We start from the raw sequence: 16388 nt of genomic DNA on the forward strand, positions 1-16388 counted from the left end.
TGCTTTTGTGTGCGCGCTTTTGATTGGTTAAAAATTGGTGTGGCTAGAAGGGTACAAAGCAAAAGCGGGGCTCTGGTCTGAGCTCGCTGAGATAACGCGAGACATTGGATTGTGGGCCCGTCCGTATGATGTGCGCTTTTACTTATGTGGGTGGTGCCATTAATACGACCTGTCACCGCATCTAGATTTGATAAAAGGGGGCTGATGTGCCTCTAAGCTGGATGAAAACCCGGAAAAGCTCGCGTGATGTGACATCAGGGCTCGTCTATACGTAGGTACAGATTGCGCGCAAATGAATATAAATCAACGACATTGCATACCCGCGTGAAGCAATATGTGACAAGATAATTTTGATTGTGGAGCCATTTCTAAGTTCCAAGGAGAAGGGACATCCATACCTACCTCGGTACCAAAGATAGCTACTAGTCCTACCTCGGCGATGAAGTTCCTCGCGTGGGCGCAACTTTTTGTCGCGGCCGCTGAAGCCGCCTTCACGTGGCAGAACGTCAAGATCGGAGGCGGTGGCGGTTTCGTACCGGGTATCGTCTTCCATCCAACAGCCAAGGGAGTAGCATATGCTCGGACAGACATCGGAGGTCTGTACCGGCTGAACTCGGACGATTCGTGGACGGCGATAACGGACGGTATCACGGACAACGATAATTGGCATAACTGGGGAGTAGATGCCCTTGCACTTGATCCGCAGGATGAAAGTGTGGTCTACGCTGCTGTGGGCGCGTATACAAATGATTGGTATGCCGCGGAGCGATGTGTTCGACCTACTGTTCGCTAATGTCAAGTTAGGGATCCCAACCCCGGCTCTATAATCCGCAGCGGTGACAAAGGTGCCACATGGAAGACCACTGCCCTTTCTTTCAAGGTCGGAGGAAATATGCCGGGTAGAGGAATGGGTGAGCGTCTTGCTGTCGACCCGGCCAACTCCAATATCTTATATTTCGGTGCCCGAAGCGGTAATGGGTTATGGAAGAGCACGGATGCCGGAGCCACTTTTACTAAGGTATCTTCGTTTACGGCAGTCGGAACTTTCATCCCGGATCCAAACGACGTTGGAGGATATAATGGCGATATACAAGGACTGTCTTTCGTGACCTTTGACTCTACGAGCGGCACGACAGATGGTGCGACGAATAGGATCTTTGTAGGTACAGCCGACAACACGACTGCGAGTGTCTACGTATCCGAGGATGCAGGAGCGAATTGGAGTCCAGTCGACGGCCAGCCCGGCACATACTTCCCGCACAAGTGTGTTCTGCAACCGGAAGAGAAGGCCTTATATCTTACATATAGCGATGGCACGGGACCGTATGACGGAACTTTGGGTGCTGTGTACCGATATGATCTTGCGACAAGTACTTGGAAGGACATCACACCGGTTTCTGGTAGTGATTTGTACTTCGGTTTCGGAGGACTTGGTGTTGATATGCAAAATCCGGGGACAATTGTTGTGGCGAGCTTGAATTCGTGGTGGCCTGACGCACAGCTCTTCAGATCGAACGACTCGGGTACTACTTGGTCTAACATATGGGCGTGGTCTAGTTACCCGGATATGAATCTCTACTATGCGCAATCGGTAAGTGGGTTGGCTATACGATAGGCAGAGAACTGGTCTAATATTAGCATACAGGCCTCGAAAGCGCCCTGGATAAAGACCGGCTTCCTCGACACTGATACCAAACATCTCGGATGGATGATCGAGGCGTTGGTGATTAACCCTCTCGATAGCGATCACTGGCTCTACGCGACTGGCCTGACTGTATTTGGCGGCCACGACTTGACGAAGTGGGATTCTGCTCATAACGTATCGATACAGTCGCTCGCAGATGGCATCGAGGAGTTTGCGGTGCAGGATCTTGCTTCACCTCCCGGAGGAAGTGAGTTATTAGCTGCAGTAGGCGACGACAGCGGATTCACTTTCAAGGATGCAGCTAGTTTGAAGGTCTCTCCTAGCATGCCCTGGATGAACCCCATCTGGTCGACGTCCTCGAGCGTCGACTATGCTGGAACATCCGTGAATAACATTATTCGCATTGGGAACTCTGCTGGATCGCAACAGGCTGCGGTCTCAAGTGATGGTGGGGTGACCTGGAGTAACTATTCAGGGGCGGACACTACCTTGAGCGGCGGCACAATAGCCTACTCCGCTAAGGGCGACACGGTACTCTGGTCGACATCCAGTAGCGGCGTACAGCTTTCCAAAAACCAGGGCACTTTCTCAGCAACGTCTAGTCTTCCCTCAAGTGCTGTGATTGCTTCAGATAAGCAGAACAACACCGTATTCTACGGCGGCTCAGCAGCTAGCTTCTATGTTAGTACCGACGCCGGGGCTTTATTCTCAAAAGCCGGTTCCCTCGGCAGTGCTACTGCGGTCCGCGATATTGCGGCCCATCCAACCAAGGCAGGCGAAGTCTGGGTGTCGACTGATGTTGGCGTATTCCATTCAACAGACTATGGCTCTTCCTTCACTCAGCCATCTACCACTCTCCAGAACACGTACCAAGTCGCGCTCGGGAAGGGATCAGGTACGACATGGAATGTGTACGCGTTTGGCACAGGGTCTGCCGGAGCCAGGCTGTACGGCAGCGCGGATGATGGCGCAACTTGGACTGATATCCAAGGTGATAGTCAAGGATTTGGCTCTATCGACAGCTGTAAACTTGCTGGCAGTGGAAACACTGCTGGGCAGGTCTACGTTGGAACAAATGGTCGGGGAGTCTTTTATGCGTCCGGCACGATTTAGAAGAGGTCGATTGCCTTTGACGCATAGTGTTCCTTTGAATTTACCCACCTAGGCAGTTAGCCTTAAGAAAAATATTTCCTTCTCCTAATACCTAGGTATAAAGGCATGTTGCGTCCAATCGGCTAGTGACCTTGTTGGTTATGCTTTTTCATGCGCCAAGGTCCTTTTCTATGGTGTCGGGGCCATCTTGTAGGGCCTCATATCCCCGCCACTCAACCAGTAAAACCAAGTTTAGTGAGTCGTTTGGCACGTGTGTAAGCTACAAAGGGCTTGTCGTCATACCATAGGCCGAGTAGGAATATGTACCTGTATATCGTGAATCTATTCGTTGGAAGTCTAAAGAGATTGAGACTAGTAAAGCAATTGTGTACATGTCGAAGTCCAATCAACTCTAGAATCCCATATCCTAGCTTTCCCCACAGTTATGACGACGCCGTCTTCTTGGCTCTTTCCTTGCTTGCCTTGCTCTAGTTTCAGATGCAGCTGACAAGGACCGGTACATTGCAGGTACGTACTGCACCGCCATCATTCGAGGTGGCAGCTGCGTGGTCGGTGAGGAATAGATAAAGGTAAGGCAAGGCCAGACTCCAAGCCTAATCTATTTTTTGTTGCATACAGTTCTTCAGTGAAAGAAATAAGAAAAGCTTGTCGTCCAAACTTTGAGACACCAAACTCCCATACCTGTCAGCCTGTATGTGGTCCCACTTCTAGTCAGGTACAACATTGAACTGATTAAACTGACAGACATACAAAGTATTGAATTACCTACCTCTAGCCCAAATTTTACCTACGTAATTCAAAATGGCTTGCGGCTCATCACACTCCCACCTTGTCAACCGAAACGGACCTGGAAGTGCCGCGTCTTCAACTATCGAGAGCATCATAAAGCCCGCCGAAGCAACTGGAGGAAAGACGAAGTGTATCGATTGTGGTGACTTTGAGTGCTGCTGCATTCCCTGCACGGTTATGTAAGATGTGGGACTAGGGTGGATGTCAACGATGGTAGCACACGAATAAACGATTTATTGAAGCGGATCTGTATTTGCAAACAAAATTCTATTATGGTCTGACAATGTACTCCGACTAGCATCCAGGGACATTTAAGTAGTCCAACGAAAAAAATATGCTACGTAGAGGTAATGGAACACGGTCCATATACCTAATCCAGACCATCAAAAATCAAAGGGTATCGTTGCCGAAGATCCCAAGATCCCAACTCCTTGTAAAAGACCTTGATTAATCAACTCCGTAACTCGCATACACATACCATAGCAAGGATCACCTTGAGCAATTATAAACGGCGTGGTCCCCTAGAGATCTCCAACAGCCGTTGTCCAAGTCTCACGCTCATAGGCCCACGGGTCCTTCTTAGGCTGAGTCGTCAATGTGCTGACGAGTTCCTCCTGAATTTTGAGACTGCCCAATCCTTCCATAACCCGATCAGCCTTGTCTTTCGCATCCCGGATTGCGTCCGTCTCGGCGCGCGTACGGTCTAGCTGCGCCTGCATCATCGAGATTAGCGACTCGCGAGCTTGGTGGGGTCGGTACTCGTTAATGAGGTGGTGAAAGTTGATGAACAGATCACGGATATCGTTGGTCTTCTCTTCCGCCTGTGTTACCAATGTTAGACAATGTTCAAAATTTAATTTTACGCGTGATACGAAATAACATACAGCTTCGGGGTTCATAGCCAACAGTCCTACAAGCTCTAAGAAGTTCAACAATAGCGACTTGGCTAGTCTCTTAAGAATGAGCGCGCGATCGAAGTGTTTTCCATCTTGGTCTCTCTCTTCGGGGTTCGGAAATAGCCGTCGAATGTTAGACTCCTCCAGCCGGGGGAGCTCGTCGTTCAATCGGTATGTGTCGCCAAAGACTCTCCACACTCCATCTGCCGGCTCTTGGGGCGGCTGTAGGTTGCGCAAGCCGCGGGGTAGGCCTTGGAGGCGAACCTTGGAAGCATCTTCAATACCTTCCTTCTCCGCTTGCTCCTTTCGTAGCTCGTCGATGCGCGCGATATTCTCAGGTGTGAAGTCGCGCCAGAAGGGAGGAGGGGGCGGCCAGGTTGATGACATCTGTTGTTGTTTCTGTTGATCCTCCTCCATTGCTGCGCACTGCTAGTGATGCAATAAGAAGGATTTTTTGAATGACGGAGGTAAGATGTGGTAGGATCCAACTATCTTTAAATGTGACTAAAAACATGGAAAACACGTGTAGATGTTGAGTAGGAAATATTGAAATGTTGGAATGTTGTAGTTTCTAAGCTTTCCAGACAGCACCTTGAACAACTTGGAACTCTAAATTCGGAGTCACAATTATCGATAGGCCGGGTACGTCAGTTCAGGTACCTCGTAACAGCGGCTGGGTTACTCCACAACAGCAGGTCTGAATTCCAATTGGGGAAGCCCTTTGGTGCGGGGCAACCCTGGAAGAAGCTAACCGGAAGCTAAGCTGTGGCTGAACTCCCGAAGAGCTGACCCGCATCTCAGTGAGGTCAGCCTGCCGCCTCGCTAATTGGTTCCAAATCAGTCGTACTAACCGCCGGAAAAAAAGAAAGAAGAGAAAGCAGCCACGAGCCACGGACGATCGTCACCATGACCATTAGCAGCTGGCGCTGAACGTGGACCCTAGACCAAAAAGGCCAACCTCGAAAGTTTATTAACAACAATCGAAACTACACACGCTCACAAGGTCGTATCCGATTCTACCGAGTTTCATCAACTGGTTACGTAGACACTACACCGCACTTTCTACACGCAAGAAGCCAGAGTCACAACATCGTACGAGCAAACCACTAACCACCACGACCGTCCGCAATGGCAGACGCCCGCGCCCTCCTCCGCGCCCACCGCGCCGAGCACCGCATCAAGCACCCGCACGCCGCGTACTCCGACGCCGGCAAGCTGCTCTGCAAGCTGTGCCACGAGCCCGTCAAGGCCGAGTCGCTCTGGGAGAACCACATCCGGGGCCCGAACCACCGGAAGCGGGCACAACTGCAGAACTCTCCACAATCACAACCTCAATCACAGACCACATCCACGACAGATCGAAGTAGCAACAATGGAACTGGAACTGGAACTGAAATTGGAGCTGGGGTCGGGAGTGGCAAGCGCAAGCTCGACGAAGTAGACGAAGGCCAATCCTCGGCATCGGACTCCGCGTCCGAGGACGCGATCCGCAGGAAACGCAGCAGGGCCAGCGTCGGCGAGAAGCGGCAGACTCCCCCGGTTCTCGGGCGCCGAGCCTCGAACGCGCCCGTGCAAGGCGTCGAGATCGCGATACCGTCGCGTCCCGCCACGCCCGCCGCGGGCTCGAACTCGGCGACGTCGACGCCCAAGGGCGCGCCCGTCGGCCGCTCACCGCTCATCGGCGGGTCCGCCGAGGCCCAGACCGGCGGCACGCCCATGTCCATATCGACGCCGACGTCGACGCCGTCGACATCCGCCCAGAACAACAACAACAACGGCAACGGCAACGGCAACTTACCTATATCGACGCAATCGCTTGCTTCTCAATCTGCTACGGCTACGGCTAATCCTACTACTAATAATAACCACAACAATGATTCTACATCTCAGGCAACCTCCAACGCCGTCGACGAAGCCGAATGGGCGGCCTTCGAGGCGGAAATCGCCACGGCATCCGAGGCACCTGGTACCAACGGCAACGACCCTTACAACTCCGCTACCATCTCAGCCCCGGCGCTCAGCGCCGCCCAGCTGGCCGCCAAGTCCGAGGAAGAAGAGAACGAGCGGCGGAAGCACCAGCTCGACGCGCAGATGGCCGACGAGCGCGAGGACGCGACGCTGGCGCTCGAGGCCGAGTTCGCCGAGATGGAGGAGCTGGAGTCGCGGGTGCGGCGCCTGAAGCAGCGGCGCGAGGAGCTGCGGAAAGGTAGCGTGGCGAATTTACGTGCTACTGCCACGACGACGACGACGGGAGGAGGAGGAGGAGGTGGAGGAGACGATTCTGATATCAGTATGACTAAGAGTCCGGCTGGTGGGAAGGAGAATGAGAGTACTGGGGTTATTGAAGAGGAAGATGATGAAGATGAAGAGGACGAGGACGAGGATGAGGATGATTGGGATGTTTTTCGGTTTCGGTGAGATGAGTTGAGGGAAGGTGAAGTGGGATGGGAGGGGATGTGACTGATCGATAGAGTGGGGGGAGATCCTGAAACCGGTATATCTAACTATCAAAGATGGTGTGATAGCATACATACCTACACAGCATTGGAGAGGATTTCGCCGTGATAAGCACGAACAAAAGGGGATTACCTTGCATAGGACCACGACGGCGTTCTTCTGATTCCGAATCTTATTAATAACCCATATAGGTGGAAGGGGAAGGCAAAGTTAGCCGAAAGGGGGGTCGCATTCGAGTACATATCCATCTACGCACATGAACCTGACATAATCGTTTCTTGTATTGATAGATATACATAATGTACTGTTAAGGGAGAGTATAATTCCCAGAGACAGAAATTCAAAACTGAGAGGATATCCCCGAACGCCTAGTCGTCAGGTTAAATCATTTGAAATCAACCGCCGTCAAAATACGTTACCCTTCTGCGTATCTAGCAGAGCTTAGTTCTTCATATGTGAAAAGGTTCTCATAAGCAAATTCTTGTCAGCCTTCGTCAGTCATATATCATCCATGCATCCAAACTTGGAATACTCCGCGGAGCAAAGCCGAATATTGAGCCACCGCAATGGGTGGCGATGAATAGGAAATGTTATCCTCTTCAAACGAATCAGATCCATCACAGCACACCCGGTGCGTCATCGCTATCCTTCCCCACGCGTTCCCAGAACCTCCTCAACCGCCAAACCCTCCCAACCCCGGCACGCTCTTCCCATTTCTTAACGCCCTCGCTCCTTTCCCTAACCTCTCCACGCCAGACGGCACCAACCCAGCGCCGGAGGCCGTCCTTAAGTCTCTCCTTTTCGACGGCACGCTTTTTAGCGACAAGACCCGGGGCTACGTTCCCCTCAACAATCTCGGGTGGAAGCACTCCGCGCTGAACGAGCGACTCGGCAGATGGACGTAGTGGCAGGCGCCGAGAAAGCCGAATCGCAACCAGATTTCGAGCGAGACGCCGTGAGATTTGCGTCGTATGGGTCAGGAAGATATGACGTGCGATTAGCTCTGCGAGGGTAGGCCGTGAAGGTGACGTGAGGAGGGGTGGTAGGGACACACGAGCGCGCCGGAGGCGCAGGGTGTGCAAGATAGGGTGTAGGCACAGAGTTCTAAAGTGATGGTTAATCTATAGTCATGGTTAGTATAGTATGATCAACGAGACGTTGTATTATCTGTATTATCTAGGAGAATTGGTAGCTGTGGAGATCCCAGGACTGATAAAGGGGGCGCATTGGACCGAGATCAACGCAGTTACGTTTCAACGAACGCGTCTTACGAGATAAATACGAGTATGAGAATAATGGCTCATAGTCGGGTTACATGTGAGTGAAACCACATAACTCTCCGTACAACCCGAATTAAGGCTCAATCAATGTGAGACGGCAAAAATAAGCCGAATTCAGCGTTCTCATCATCAATCTAGTATAAGCAAAAAGACAACATACCCTTGAAGTAGCTAGCAGATCACTCACATCTAGGAAGGTGAGTATATGCATCAAGACCTCATTCGGCAGGCCGTCTAGACTGAGCGAGTCCCACCCCCAGCTCAGCAAAGACGGCCTCGTCACCATGACATCCACCATTTCGTCTCCATGCGGTTCTTGGGTAGATGACGCATCTAGCGCGGATTGAGACACCCCCGACGAGGCTGCCGTACCTGGTGACGGGCATGAAACATCCACAGATTGACCCGCGGCTGGCCGCATCCGGCCATCGAGAACCCCAGGGTGAGATTCCAGGTGCTCGGAGTCCAAAGAATCCGCAACTAGGGCAGTTGGTTGGGCATCAACAATGGCGGCCGTTCCAGAGGCCGATTCTCGTAGAGTAACATCGCCACGCTCGGCAGCCGGCGATGGAAAAGGTAGAGAAGACGTCGCTTGCGGTACCAGCGCGTTACGCGACGTGACCAAGGTTACTTCTCGAGTGTTCGTAGCGAGGTGCTGTTGCGAGCCGGGCTCTTCAAGGGCTGAATGCGCCGACATGTTTGCAGCCTAGCCTAGCCACGGCGGGATGCGCGGGGCTGCCGGCCAGGTAGTAATGATGATGAAGTGGCAGTAGGGATAGCCCTCCTTCGTTAGGCGTGGCCCCAACGTAGCGGAGTACGATTCAAAGTGAAATACTATACTAGGTCAGTCCTCGGTGAGACTTTGCGTGAATATGTGCCGACCGATGACAGCGAGGTGTGGTGGTGAGTGCCAGTCGATGTGTCTTATGCCAGGTCGATGAATTCCGCGCTCCCCGAGTGGCTGTTAAGGCCAGGACGCCAGGATGAGAAGTAGTGTGGTTTGTGATGTGCAGTCAGTTACTTGCGCCGGAAGAATGCATGTCTCGATGTGTGCCTAAATATGTCTTAGTACGTCTATATCAAACGATTGCTAATGTTGTGTGTTGAATAAGGCGAGCGGCAGCTGGGGAAGCTATTCCCAGCTAGTGACGCTTATGTACGGCGTTCCTGATGAAGGAGGGGAATGGTACCTAGACGCGCAAAGAGGGGATAGATTGGCGCACAGGAAATATCTGTCGTGTTGATAAGGCGATATACGGGCGGCTAACAATACAGAGAGCTGGTACAGATTATCTGTTATACATGAGATGTATTGAATGTATTGTTGTAAGGCCGTTTAAGCGGTCGAGGTTGTGCAAGGCAACCACTTTAAGGGTGGTTGAAGTGAGTGATCACAAAGGCCACGGGTTGCTTGAGGGGCTCGTGGAAGGGGGGCCTGACGCGCATGAGGTCGGATAATAGTGCACGCATAGATAATTAGAACGATGTTTGACGTTGGTGGGTGAAGCTGATCAATGACGAGCTCAATGATCAATGCTACGAATTGAAGATGTTTAAGGAGCATTGAAGTTAAGGAAGGATAGTTCACCTAGTCCTTGCGAATCTTGTTTCGGTGTTTCGTCAGAGCCACACCGATAGGCATGGCGGTACAGCACCTTCCCTCGTTGACGAATGCGTACGTAGATGTACCTACCTCACTGTAAGTCGTACGAGGTACATTAGCTCCATCAATCCCGCCATGCTTGGCTTAGCTAAACTAAACGGACTAAGCCTAACGCACGGACTACGGGGAAGGAGGCACTTCACCTTAACATTAATGGGCAGTGGTAGCGTCCGGATTGCCAAATGCGGAGCAGATCACGGAGGCTTAGTGGTCCTACTTTCCTTTTGAACCACCGTCGCCAATCAACGTTAATCATTATAAAAGTCGGACACGGCCCGACATCTGATATAAAGTTGACATCTGCGGGATTCCGATTATTTTCATAGCCGCTTTAAAAAATGTTTGTGTAATGTGAAAAGTGTTAGAAATAGACAAATGGCTGACGAAAACAAACGACGTAAGTGGCCCAACGACGGTATTGGTCCGAAGGAAAAGCCGGGAAGCAATAGTGCATAAAATGGGAATAGTAGGTAGTAAACAATCCAATAATCTAATAGTCCCTAGGTACTATCATATCCGATGTACTCCCTCCGCACATTGGGATTCCATATGGAAATACCGTACCACTTCAGGTGGGACTTGGAAGTTGACGTAGCCCGGTATTTACTTGCCGACCTCCTCGTTACAATGCCAGATCAAGATCGCATGCTGTATTTCGTACAGCACGGGAAGCGGGACCAGAGATGATCCAAGATTGAAGAGTTACGTAGGAACCACGTAGGAACCGAAGCGAATACGTGCTCTATATTAAGTAAGAATACTGTCCATCTCGCTAGGTATTATTTTAACGTCCGGGTTAAATGTACTATGTAGCAGTATATCGCAGCATGTAGGCAGATATACCGAGGCAGGCGGCGGGAGATCTACGGGAGGTGGTTCTCCAGAACATGTAAGAACGCGCGGGATGTCATGTACGAATCACGCGTATAGTAGATGCAAGCAGGTGCATATACATATACGTCAACTATAGTAAGGGGCTTATAGTAAGGGGGATGCTTACCTAGTAGAGGGGCGCAGATGGGCGCAGATGGGCGCAGAGGGGTCTTCAGGGGGGTGGCTTGAGGGGTATTCGTATTGATTCACGCATGCACCAGAGCCATTACCCCACATGTATTTTGTTCGTTTTTAGCACACTATCGTTCATAGCAGTTCATAGTGTTCATATGTAGGGTCTGGGTTCAAGTATTGTCGCTAAAGCCTGTTTGGCTTCAACTTGATGCATTCCTGAATCAAAAAGGGAAAAGAGCAAGGGTAACAGACTATCATCGCTCTTTCGTATAGCAGTGCTGTTCATGTGTTGTCAAATCTAGCCTTTTTATCTCCATACTTGGGTACAGTAGCGGCAACCCGAAAAGTGAGAAAAGGTGGACCAAGTTGTGCTATAGAATGGACCCTCAGTCTTAATTGAAGTATTATTATTCCATACAGATAAACCTAGTCAGTTTAGACTAGCCTAAGTAAAACATTCAATTGATATCATTGGCCGAGTCGCGCGTGTAAGTCGAACGTGATGTCTGATGGTCAGTCAGTCAATCACTCACTTGTTTCAAACCACCATTAACAGGTACATAATCGCATACAGCCGCTTACTTTCGTCTGCCTTTTTCTAGAAGAAAAGCTGCCATATTACTTCATAGAAACGAAATTTAATTCCCGGCCCGGAAATTTGTTACAAGTTTCTGTTACCTGTCACAATTCCCGGAATCTCGTCCGACGCGTTGCATGTACCTGACATATAGAACGTGGTGCTGTAAGCAAGAAAGTATCTCTAAACATCAATGACGTGTTTCCGGCCCCCAAATCCCCCGAGGGGCAACAGGTCCCTTGCCAACACCGGCGACGAACGGTGGAGCTCGGCGCGGCCTGGAGGGCCGAACGCGGTCGCCTTTTCTGGCCGTCAACGTGGTCGCGATCACTCCGACCCCCTCGGCCTCTCTTTTCGGTTTAGTATCAATGCCCAATGACAGGAATTGGTGCTTTTGTACGACCGGTCAATTGGGCTCCGAAACTTTGCTATGGGTGTGGCCAACAATCCCCAGTGTCTCGCTCACTCTCCCTCTCCCCTCGACCCTAGGCGAGGATACATTGGTACTCACTATTATACGACTACGTATTTGGCGAGCCCGCGAAGTACTTACTTGAATGCTCAGTTGTAACCCTGCAATGCAGACGTATGGTAAAAAAACTAGATCACCCTGCATCTATGCGATGCGAGCACATCCGCTGTGGAGTACCTATCTGTGAACCCATTCTCCAGGCAGAGTCGGCAACGGAGCCGTTCCAATCACTTACCCTTGTTTGACCTTGAATTCGATGGCGTTGAAGGGGACAACTCATAGTTTTGTCCAACCGTGGGTAACGAGGGAAACGTACTAGCCACTGAGAAGGGGTCGATGAAAGCCTCGTTCGGGACTTCAACAGACGGTGAGCCTAGAGAGGGCTTACATTCGCAAGAGCTTGCTGTAGTCTGCGTGAAGGGTTCGACGAATCCTAGCACTCCTGTATAGGCGAGTAACTGTATAGGTTACACAGAGCCAGAGAGAAAGCTCCCATCGGCGAATCAGGTGCTAGTGTCTGAGCAGGCGTCACATACCCTTCCTGGCTCCTTCGGGCCTTAGAGAATGTCTTAAAGAACTATTCTGTACGTATCCTCCGGATAAGACTAAGACACATCCCGCTGCGGCGACTTCTCTGGTTCTAGCCCCCAACCAATGAGCTGGCGATGCAGGGCCTCGAGAGGCTGTTAACAAAACAGGAACACATGGCTGATCTTCTCACCCTCGAGTCCAACGTTCTTGTGGGTGGGCTCAGATGCATGCTACTGCATCTAGGGGGGAGGGGGACCTTGTACTCCCCACGCCCCCCATGAGGCGTCCCACCCTTATAGAAACAAAGGTGGGTAGCGATGGATGGGAGAGTGTCTCGGAGGCCACGGAGTATTATTGGGCTAGAGGAGTAAGGAGGCCATTTTGCTTACTTTGAACTATGGGAATGCGCATATCATTTCTTGCACATGATTTGGACATAGTGTGGCCGGAACTATCATATTCTTGGTAGATTTTTTCCATGGCGTCGAATGGCTGAGGGCTCATGATTGGCTGGTTGAAACCAAATTCAACGTCAAATCTCCCCTCTTGTAGGGGTCGAGATATATGTCGATGCTGCAGATTACAAGCAACAACCGAGGTTGATCTGATAGTCAGGTCAACAACTGTCTTTGAATCAGCGCGAACGGAACGGGCCGTGGAAAGCTAGGCCAAGCGCCCATGACATCCCGGAAAAGGATTTTACTCATGACAGTACCTGGCCGCCTTGTCTGGCCTTGTTGACCCAGGGGTCTGCGTATTCCATGTAGCATGATAATGGATGCAAACAATAATGTTAGTGGACATAAACATCGCTCAAATTTTATACCGAAGCCTGCTTACAATCTCTAACTATCCCTTACCGCCGTGAAAAGATCTACTTTTCGATGACGCCGGTTAACTTTAGTTAGGAAGACAGCACACAACAAGATTGTTGGAATATCACATCATATCTGATGATATAAGTGAATTAGCAAATAGTACTCTAGTTAAACCCGTGGCCATACCTTGTCGGTGATGAACGAAGCAAACATCCTGCATGTGTGGAGTCATGCTATGGGTTATATATGGCATCACTATGATTATCGGGTCGTCACCGTGTCATAAAATGTAAGGTCAGTTATATAGCTGGATAGGAATTAGGTTGAATATACGGCCAATGGTTCCTATGTATGTAGTTACTATTTATAACATGACAAATAACATGATATAAGTCCTTGATTAGCCTCCCTAAGAAGATATCAAGGTCTGGTTTACAACTTGAATTAATTCCCCCGGAGACTCGAGCTTTGTCACAAGGAACTCACGTTACACCCATCACCTTCTGAGATTTACAGATGTTCTATGAGCCCCATAGAAGTGGTTTGTATTTTAACCATGCTTGGATAGCGGCATGAACCGGTACCGAAGACTAGATGCGGCCATGATCGTAGCCACTCCCTTCAAGGTGATAAATTGGGAAATGTTAGGGCTGCTTTCGATCCCCCAGAGTTCCTGGGCACGCATCTTGCACAAGCCGGGGGCGAAATCGTGCAGGTGGGCCTGGGCCAAAAGTGCATTGCCACGTCGCTGGTCTAACTAACCCCCATTGAAGATCTCGAGTTTACCTGACTCGCGTATATCCGGAGTGGGAAGCTGTCTATATGTGACTCGATACAGTTTCACGTGAATTAAATGGCGTCGTGATATCGTGGGAAACAAAAATTTCTCCCGGGGGGCTTACATATAGGTGTAGGTAGGTGTCTAGTCTTGGCTAAGCGGCCGCAGGAAAGCAGCCTAGCCCTTCAACCCAAAAAAGGTGCTACTATTGACAAAGTCGTCATAGTAACCCAACCCCCTGTACAGACGATGTGTTGTCTTTTCCGGGAAAGAGTTAGAAATTTCCCGTTACTGACGTGACGGGTATATCGGATGCTAAGGAAGAGAAGCTCGAATAACCTGTAAAAGGATGTTGGCTGCAAGTGCTGCCCAGAGTGCGTCAGGACGATATCGTCTTTCCCGATGTGGCTTGATGATGAGCTGGACAGTTCGAAAACATAGTCTATGGAAACCCAATCAAACAAAATCGGGCGAGAAGCGGCAACAAAAGAGAGTGGCAAAGCAATCAAAAACTGCTAGTCGATTAAACCACGCAATATGGGGACCTGTCTAAGCCTAAACAAAAGAGAGACCAGCGTTGGCTGCTATAGATGCAGGATATAGTCTCGGAGTTTTGCGGCGAGTGATTGGGCATCTGTTTAAGGTAATCACCCGAGACGTGGCAAGGGACGAAACATGATCCCCTGTTCCAGTGATTGACAATACATGCTCGTCCTAAAAGGCAAGTTGCCTCATGAGGCAGGGGGTGTGGGAGACCTACCCGCGGCTAGCCAGATGGCTTGCATATGAAGTCAGTGGGGATGGGCCACATCCTGGTTGCAGACGGGAAAGGATCAAACTCTGCGTGCAACGGGGTGTAGTAACAGGGTGTCAAATTCGAGGCTGATGGCTCACGTATTATCAAGGATAGCGGCGGACCGCTCAGAGACGTTAGAAAATCGACCCAATAGAGAACAGCATAGGGAAAGAGGGGCCGCCATCTATCGTTCTCGAATCAAGTAGCTGGTAAACTACTCATCAGTCAGGGTACTCGTAGGCTGTATCCAGAGTGGGGAAGTTGAGCCGGTGGAAATGGAAGTAACTAGAGTCAACGTGGCATCCGTCCAGCATATTCTAGGAAACATGTTGGACGGACTGGTAGCGAAATGGACATGCAACCCCAATTAGCAGACAGGCTGAGTTGTCAACGACCAATCCTCGGCGGTTGTTTGTGATAACTCTGGGCACAGTGTCGACGAATATGTAGTGAAAGGTTGCGGCCAAACGCAAGTCGAGAACGGATGCCGGGTTGGGATGGCCAGAAGGAAACCCAAAGACGTGGACAAAAAAAGTATAAGTATTGCTTGTTTTCCCTACTGATGTCACTCGGGTTTGGTGGTGGAGTAATTCGAATCAGGATATTAAGAATCACAGCCTATACGAAAAATAGGGGGGAGCGTCAACCTGAGCATACCGTGACCAGTGAAAACGACATCCTTGTTGGGATATAAAGGTATAACCTGTTTGACAAGCCTGTGTTCCCCTTCGACTAAGCTAATTGGCGGGCTGGTAGGCCAAGCTTCTTACTCAGATCGACTCTTCTAATCGGAAACGATGTGCTATTTCGAACAAACGCGTTGGTCGTGCGGGTATTGGCGATGGGGCCACTTCCGTCAACAATGTACGAAGGAGTATCGAACCGGAGAGACATGCGGGCTGAAGCTGGTATACTCTACGACTCAAGAGCAGGATAACTGCAAACTCTGCAAAGACATCGAGAAGAAACAACGAAAATATACCAAGCTCCACAACGACATCCTACGGTGGGAACGAGAAGGGAACCGAACCGCAACGATCGAGAAAGCCCAAAGGGACATAGGGGAAGTCGACGAGGCGATCCAAAACATGCTCCAACAACATCATAACAGGCAATACTCGGTGGTATAGGGGTTGTGTGTTGTCAGCGGAATAATTCGAAGAGGAGGATTAGCACGACTGCTTAAGATCAGTAGATTTCTTTTGTCACGGGTCTATAAGGGACAACCGAGAAAGGCGGGAGAGGTAAATCTCAAAATATGGAACGGGCATCTGAGGGAAGACGTGTCCTCTGGAATAGCATTACTGATGCTGGAAAGCCGGTCTTTTGTACGTTGTACTGGATGCGAATTGTTTGAACTAAATATACTAGAGAATTCTCTTGTGATCCCCAAACTTCAGTACTGGGTCCGGTTTTAGAAGGATTTTATGCGTGACCGATGCTCGGAAGAGGCTCAATGGGGCCTATCTTTTGCTGTATTCGTTCCTACGATGAATGATTAAACTCTCGGATGTCTGTCACGGATATCATAAACGAATGATGAATTATGAATAATGAAAGGGAAA

At 50.2% G+C, this 16388-nt stretch overlaps 6 protein-coding genes across 6 annotated transcripts; 4 read left to right on the plus strand and 2 right to left on the minus strand.

Annotated features, from left to right (window-relative positions):
• The first annotated feature begins 160 nt into the window (after positions 1-160).
• F4807DRAFT_448968 (glycoside hydrolase family 74 protein) lies at positions 161-3105 on the plus strand. The gene is made up of 3 exons (XM_047999975.1): positions 161-753; positions 805-1591; positions 1646-3105. The coding sequence occupies exons 1-3, from the start codon at positions 440-442 to the stop codon at positions 2756-2758; spliced, it is 2214 nt and encodes a 737-aa protein (XP_047848601.1). The 5' UTR covers positions 161-439; the 3' UTR covers positions 2759-3105.
• F4807DRAFT_375632 (uncharacterized protein) lies at positions 3052-3890 on the plus strand. Its single transcript, XM_047995735.1, has 2 exons — positions 3052-3327; positions 3503-3890. The coding sequence occupies exon 2, from the start codon at positions 3560-3562 to the stop codon at positions 3728-3730; it is 171 nt and encodes a 56-aa protein (XP_047848602.1). The 5' UTR covers positions 3052-3327; positions 3503-3559; the 3' UTR covers positions 3731-3890.
• On the minus strand, positions 3890-5062 carry F4807DRAFT_375596 (MED7-domain-containing protein). Its single transcript, XM_047995734.1, has 2 exons — positions 4432-5062; positions 3890-4368 (listed from the first exon to the last, which is right to left on the minus strand). The coding sequence occupies exons 1-2, from the start codon at positions 4858-4860 to the stop codon at positions 4069-4071; spliced, it is 729 nt and encodes a 242-aa protein (XP_047848603.1). The 5' UTR covers positions 4861-5062; the 3' UTR covers positions 3890-4068.
• A 219-nt stretch (positions 5063-5281) lies between these two features.
• F4807DRAFT_375673 (uncharacterized protein) lies at positions 5282-7303 on the plus strand. The gene has a single exon (XM_047995737.1). The coding sequence runs from the start codon at positions 5572-5574 to the stop codon at positions 6859-6861; it is 1290 nt and encodes a 429-aa protein (XP_047848604.1). The 5' UTR covers positions 5282-5571; the 3' UTR covers positions 6862-7303.
• F4807DRAFT_375660 (uncharacterized protein) lies at positions 7190-9196 on the minus strand. Its single transcript, XM_047995736.1, has 2 exons — positions 8341-9196; positions 7190-8021 (listed from the first exon to the last, which is right to left on the minus strand). The coding sequence occupies exons 1-2, from the start codon at positions 8875-8877 to the stop codon at positions 7518-7520; spliced, it is 1041 nt and encodes a 346-aa protein (XP_047848605.1). The 5' UTR covers positions 8878-9196; the 3' UTR covers positions 7190-7517.
• A 5836-nt stretch (positions 9197-15032) lies between these two features.
• On the plus strand, positions 15033-16334 carry F4807DRAFT_375744 (uncharacterized protein). Its single transcript, XM_047995738.1, has 3 exons — positions 15033-15363; positions 15441-15519; positions 15580-16334. Exon 3 carries the CDS (start codon positions 15621-15623, stop codon positions 15951-15953), a length of 333 nt encoding a protein of 110 aa, XP_047848606.1. The 5' UTR covers positions 15033-15363; positions 15441-15519; positions 15580-15620; the 3' UTR covers positions 15954-16334.
• Positions 16335-16388: the final 54 nt, after the last annotated feature.

This window comes from Annulohypoxylon truncatum (assembly GCF_022578515.1).
Source record: "Annulohypoxylon truncatum strain CBS 140777 unplaced genomic scaffold F4807scaffold_77, whole genome shotgun sequence".
Lineage (NCBI taxonomy): Eukaryota > Fungi > Ascomycota > Sordariomycetes > Xylariales > Hypoxylaceae > Annulohypoxylon > Annulohypoxylon truncatum.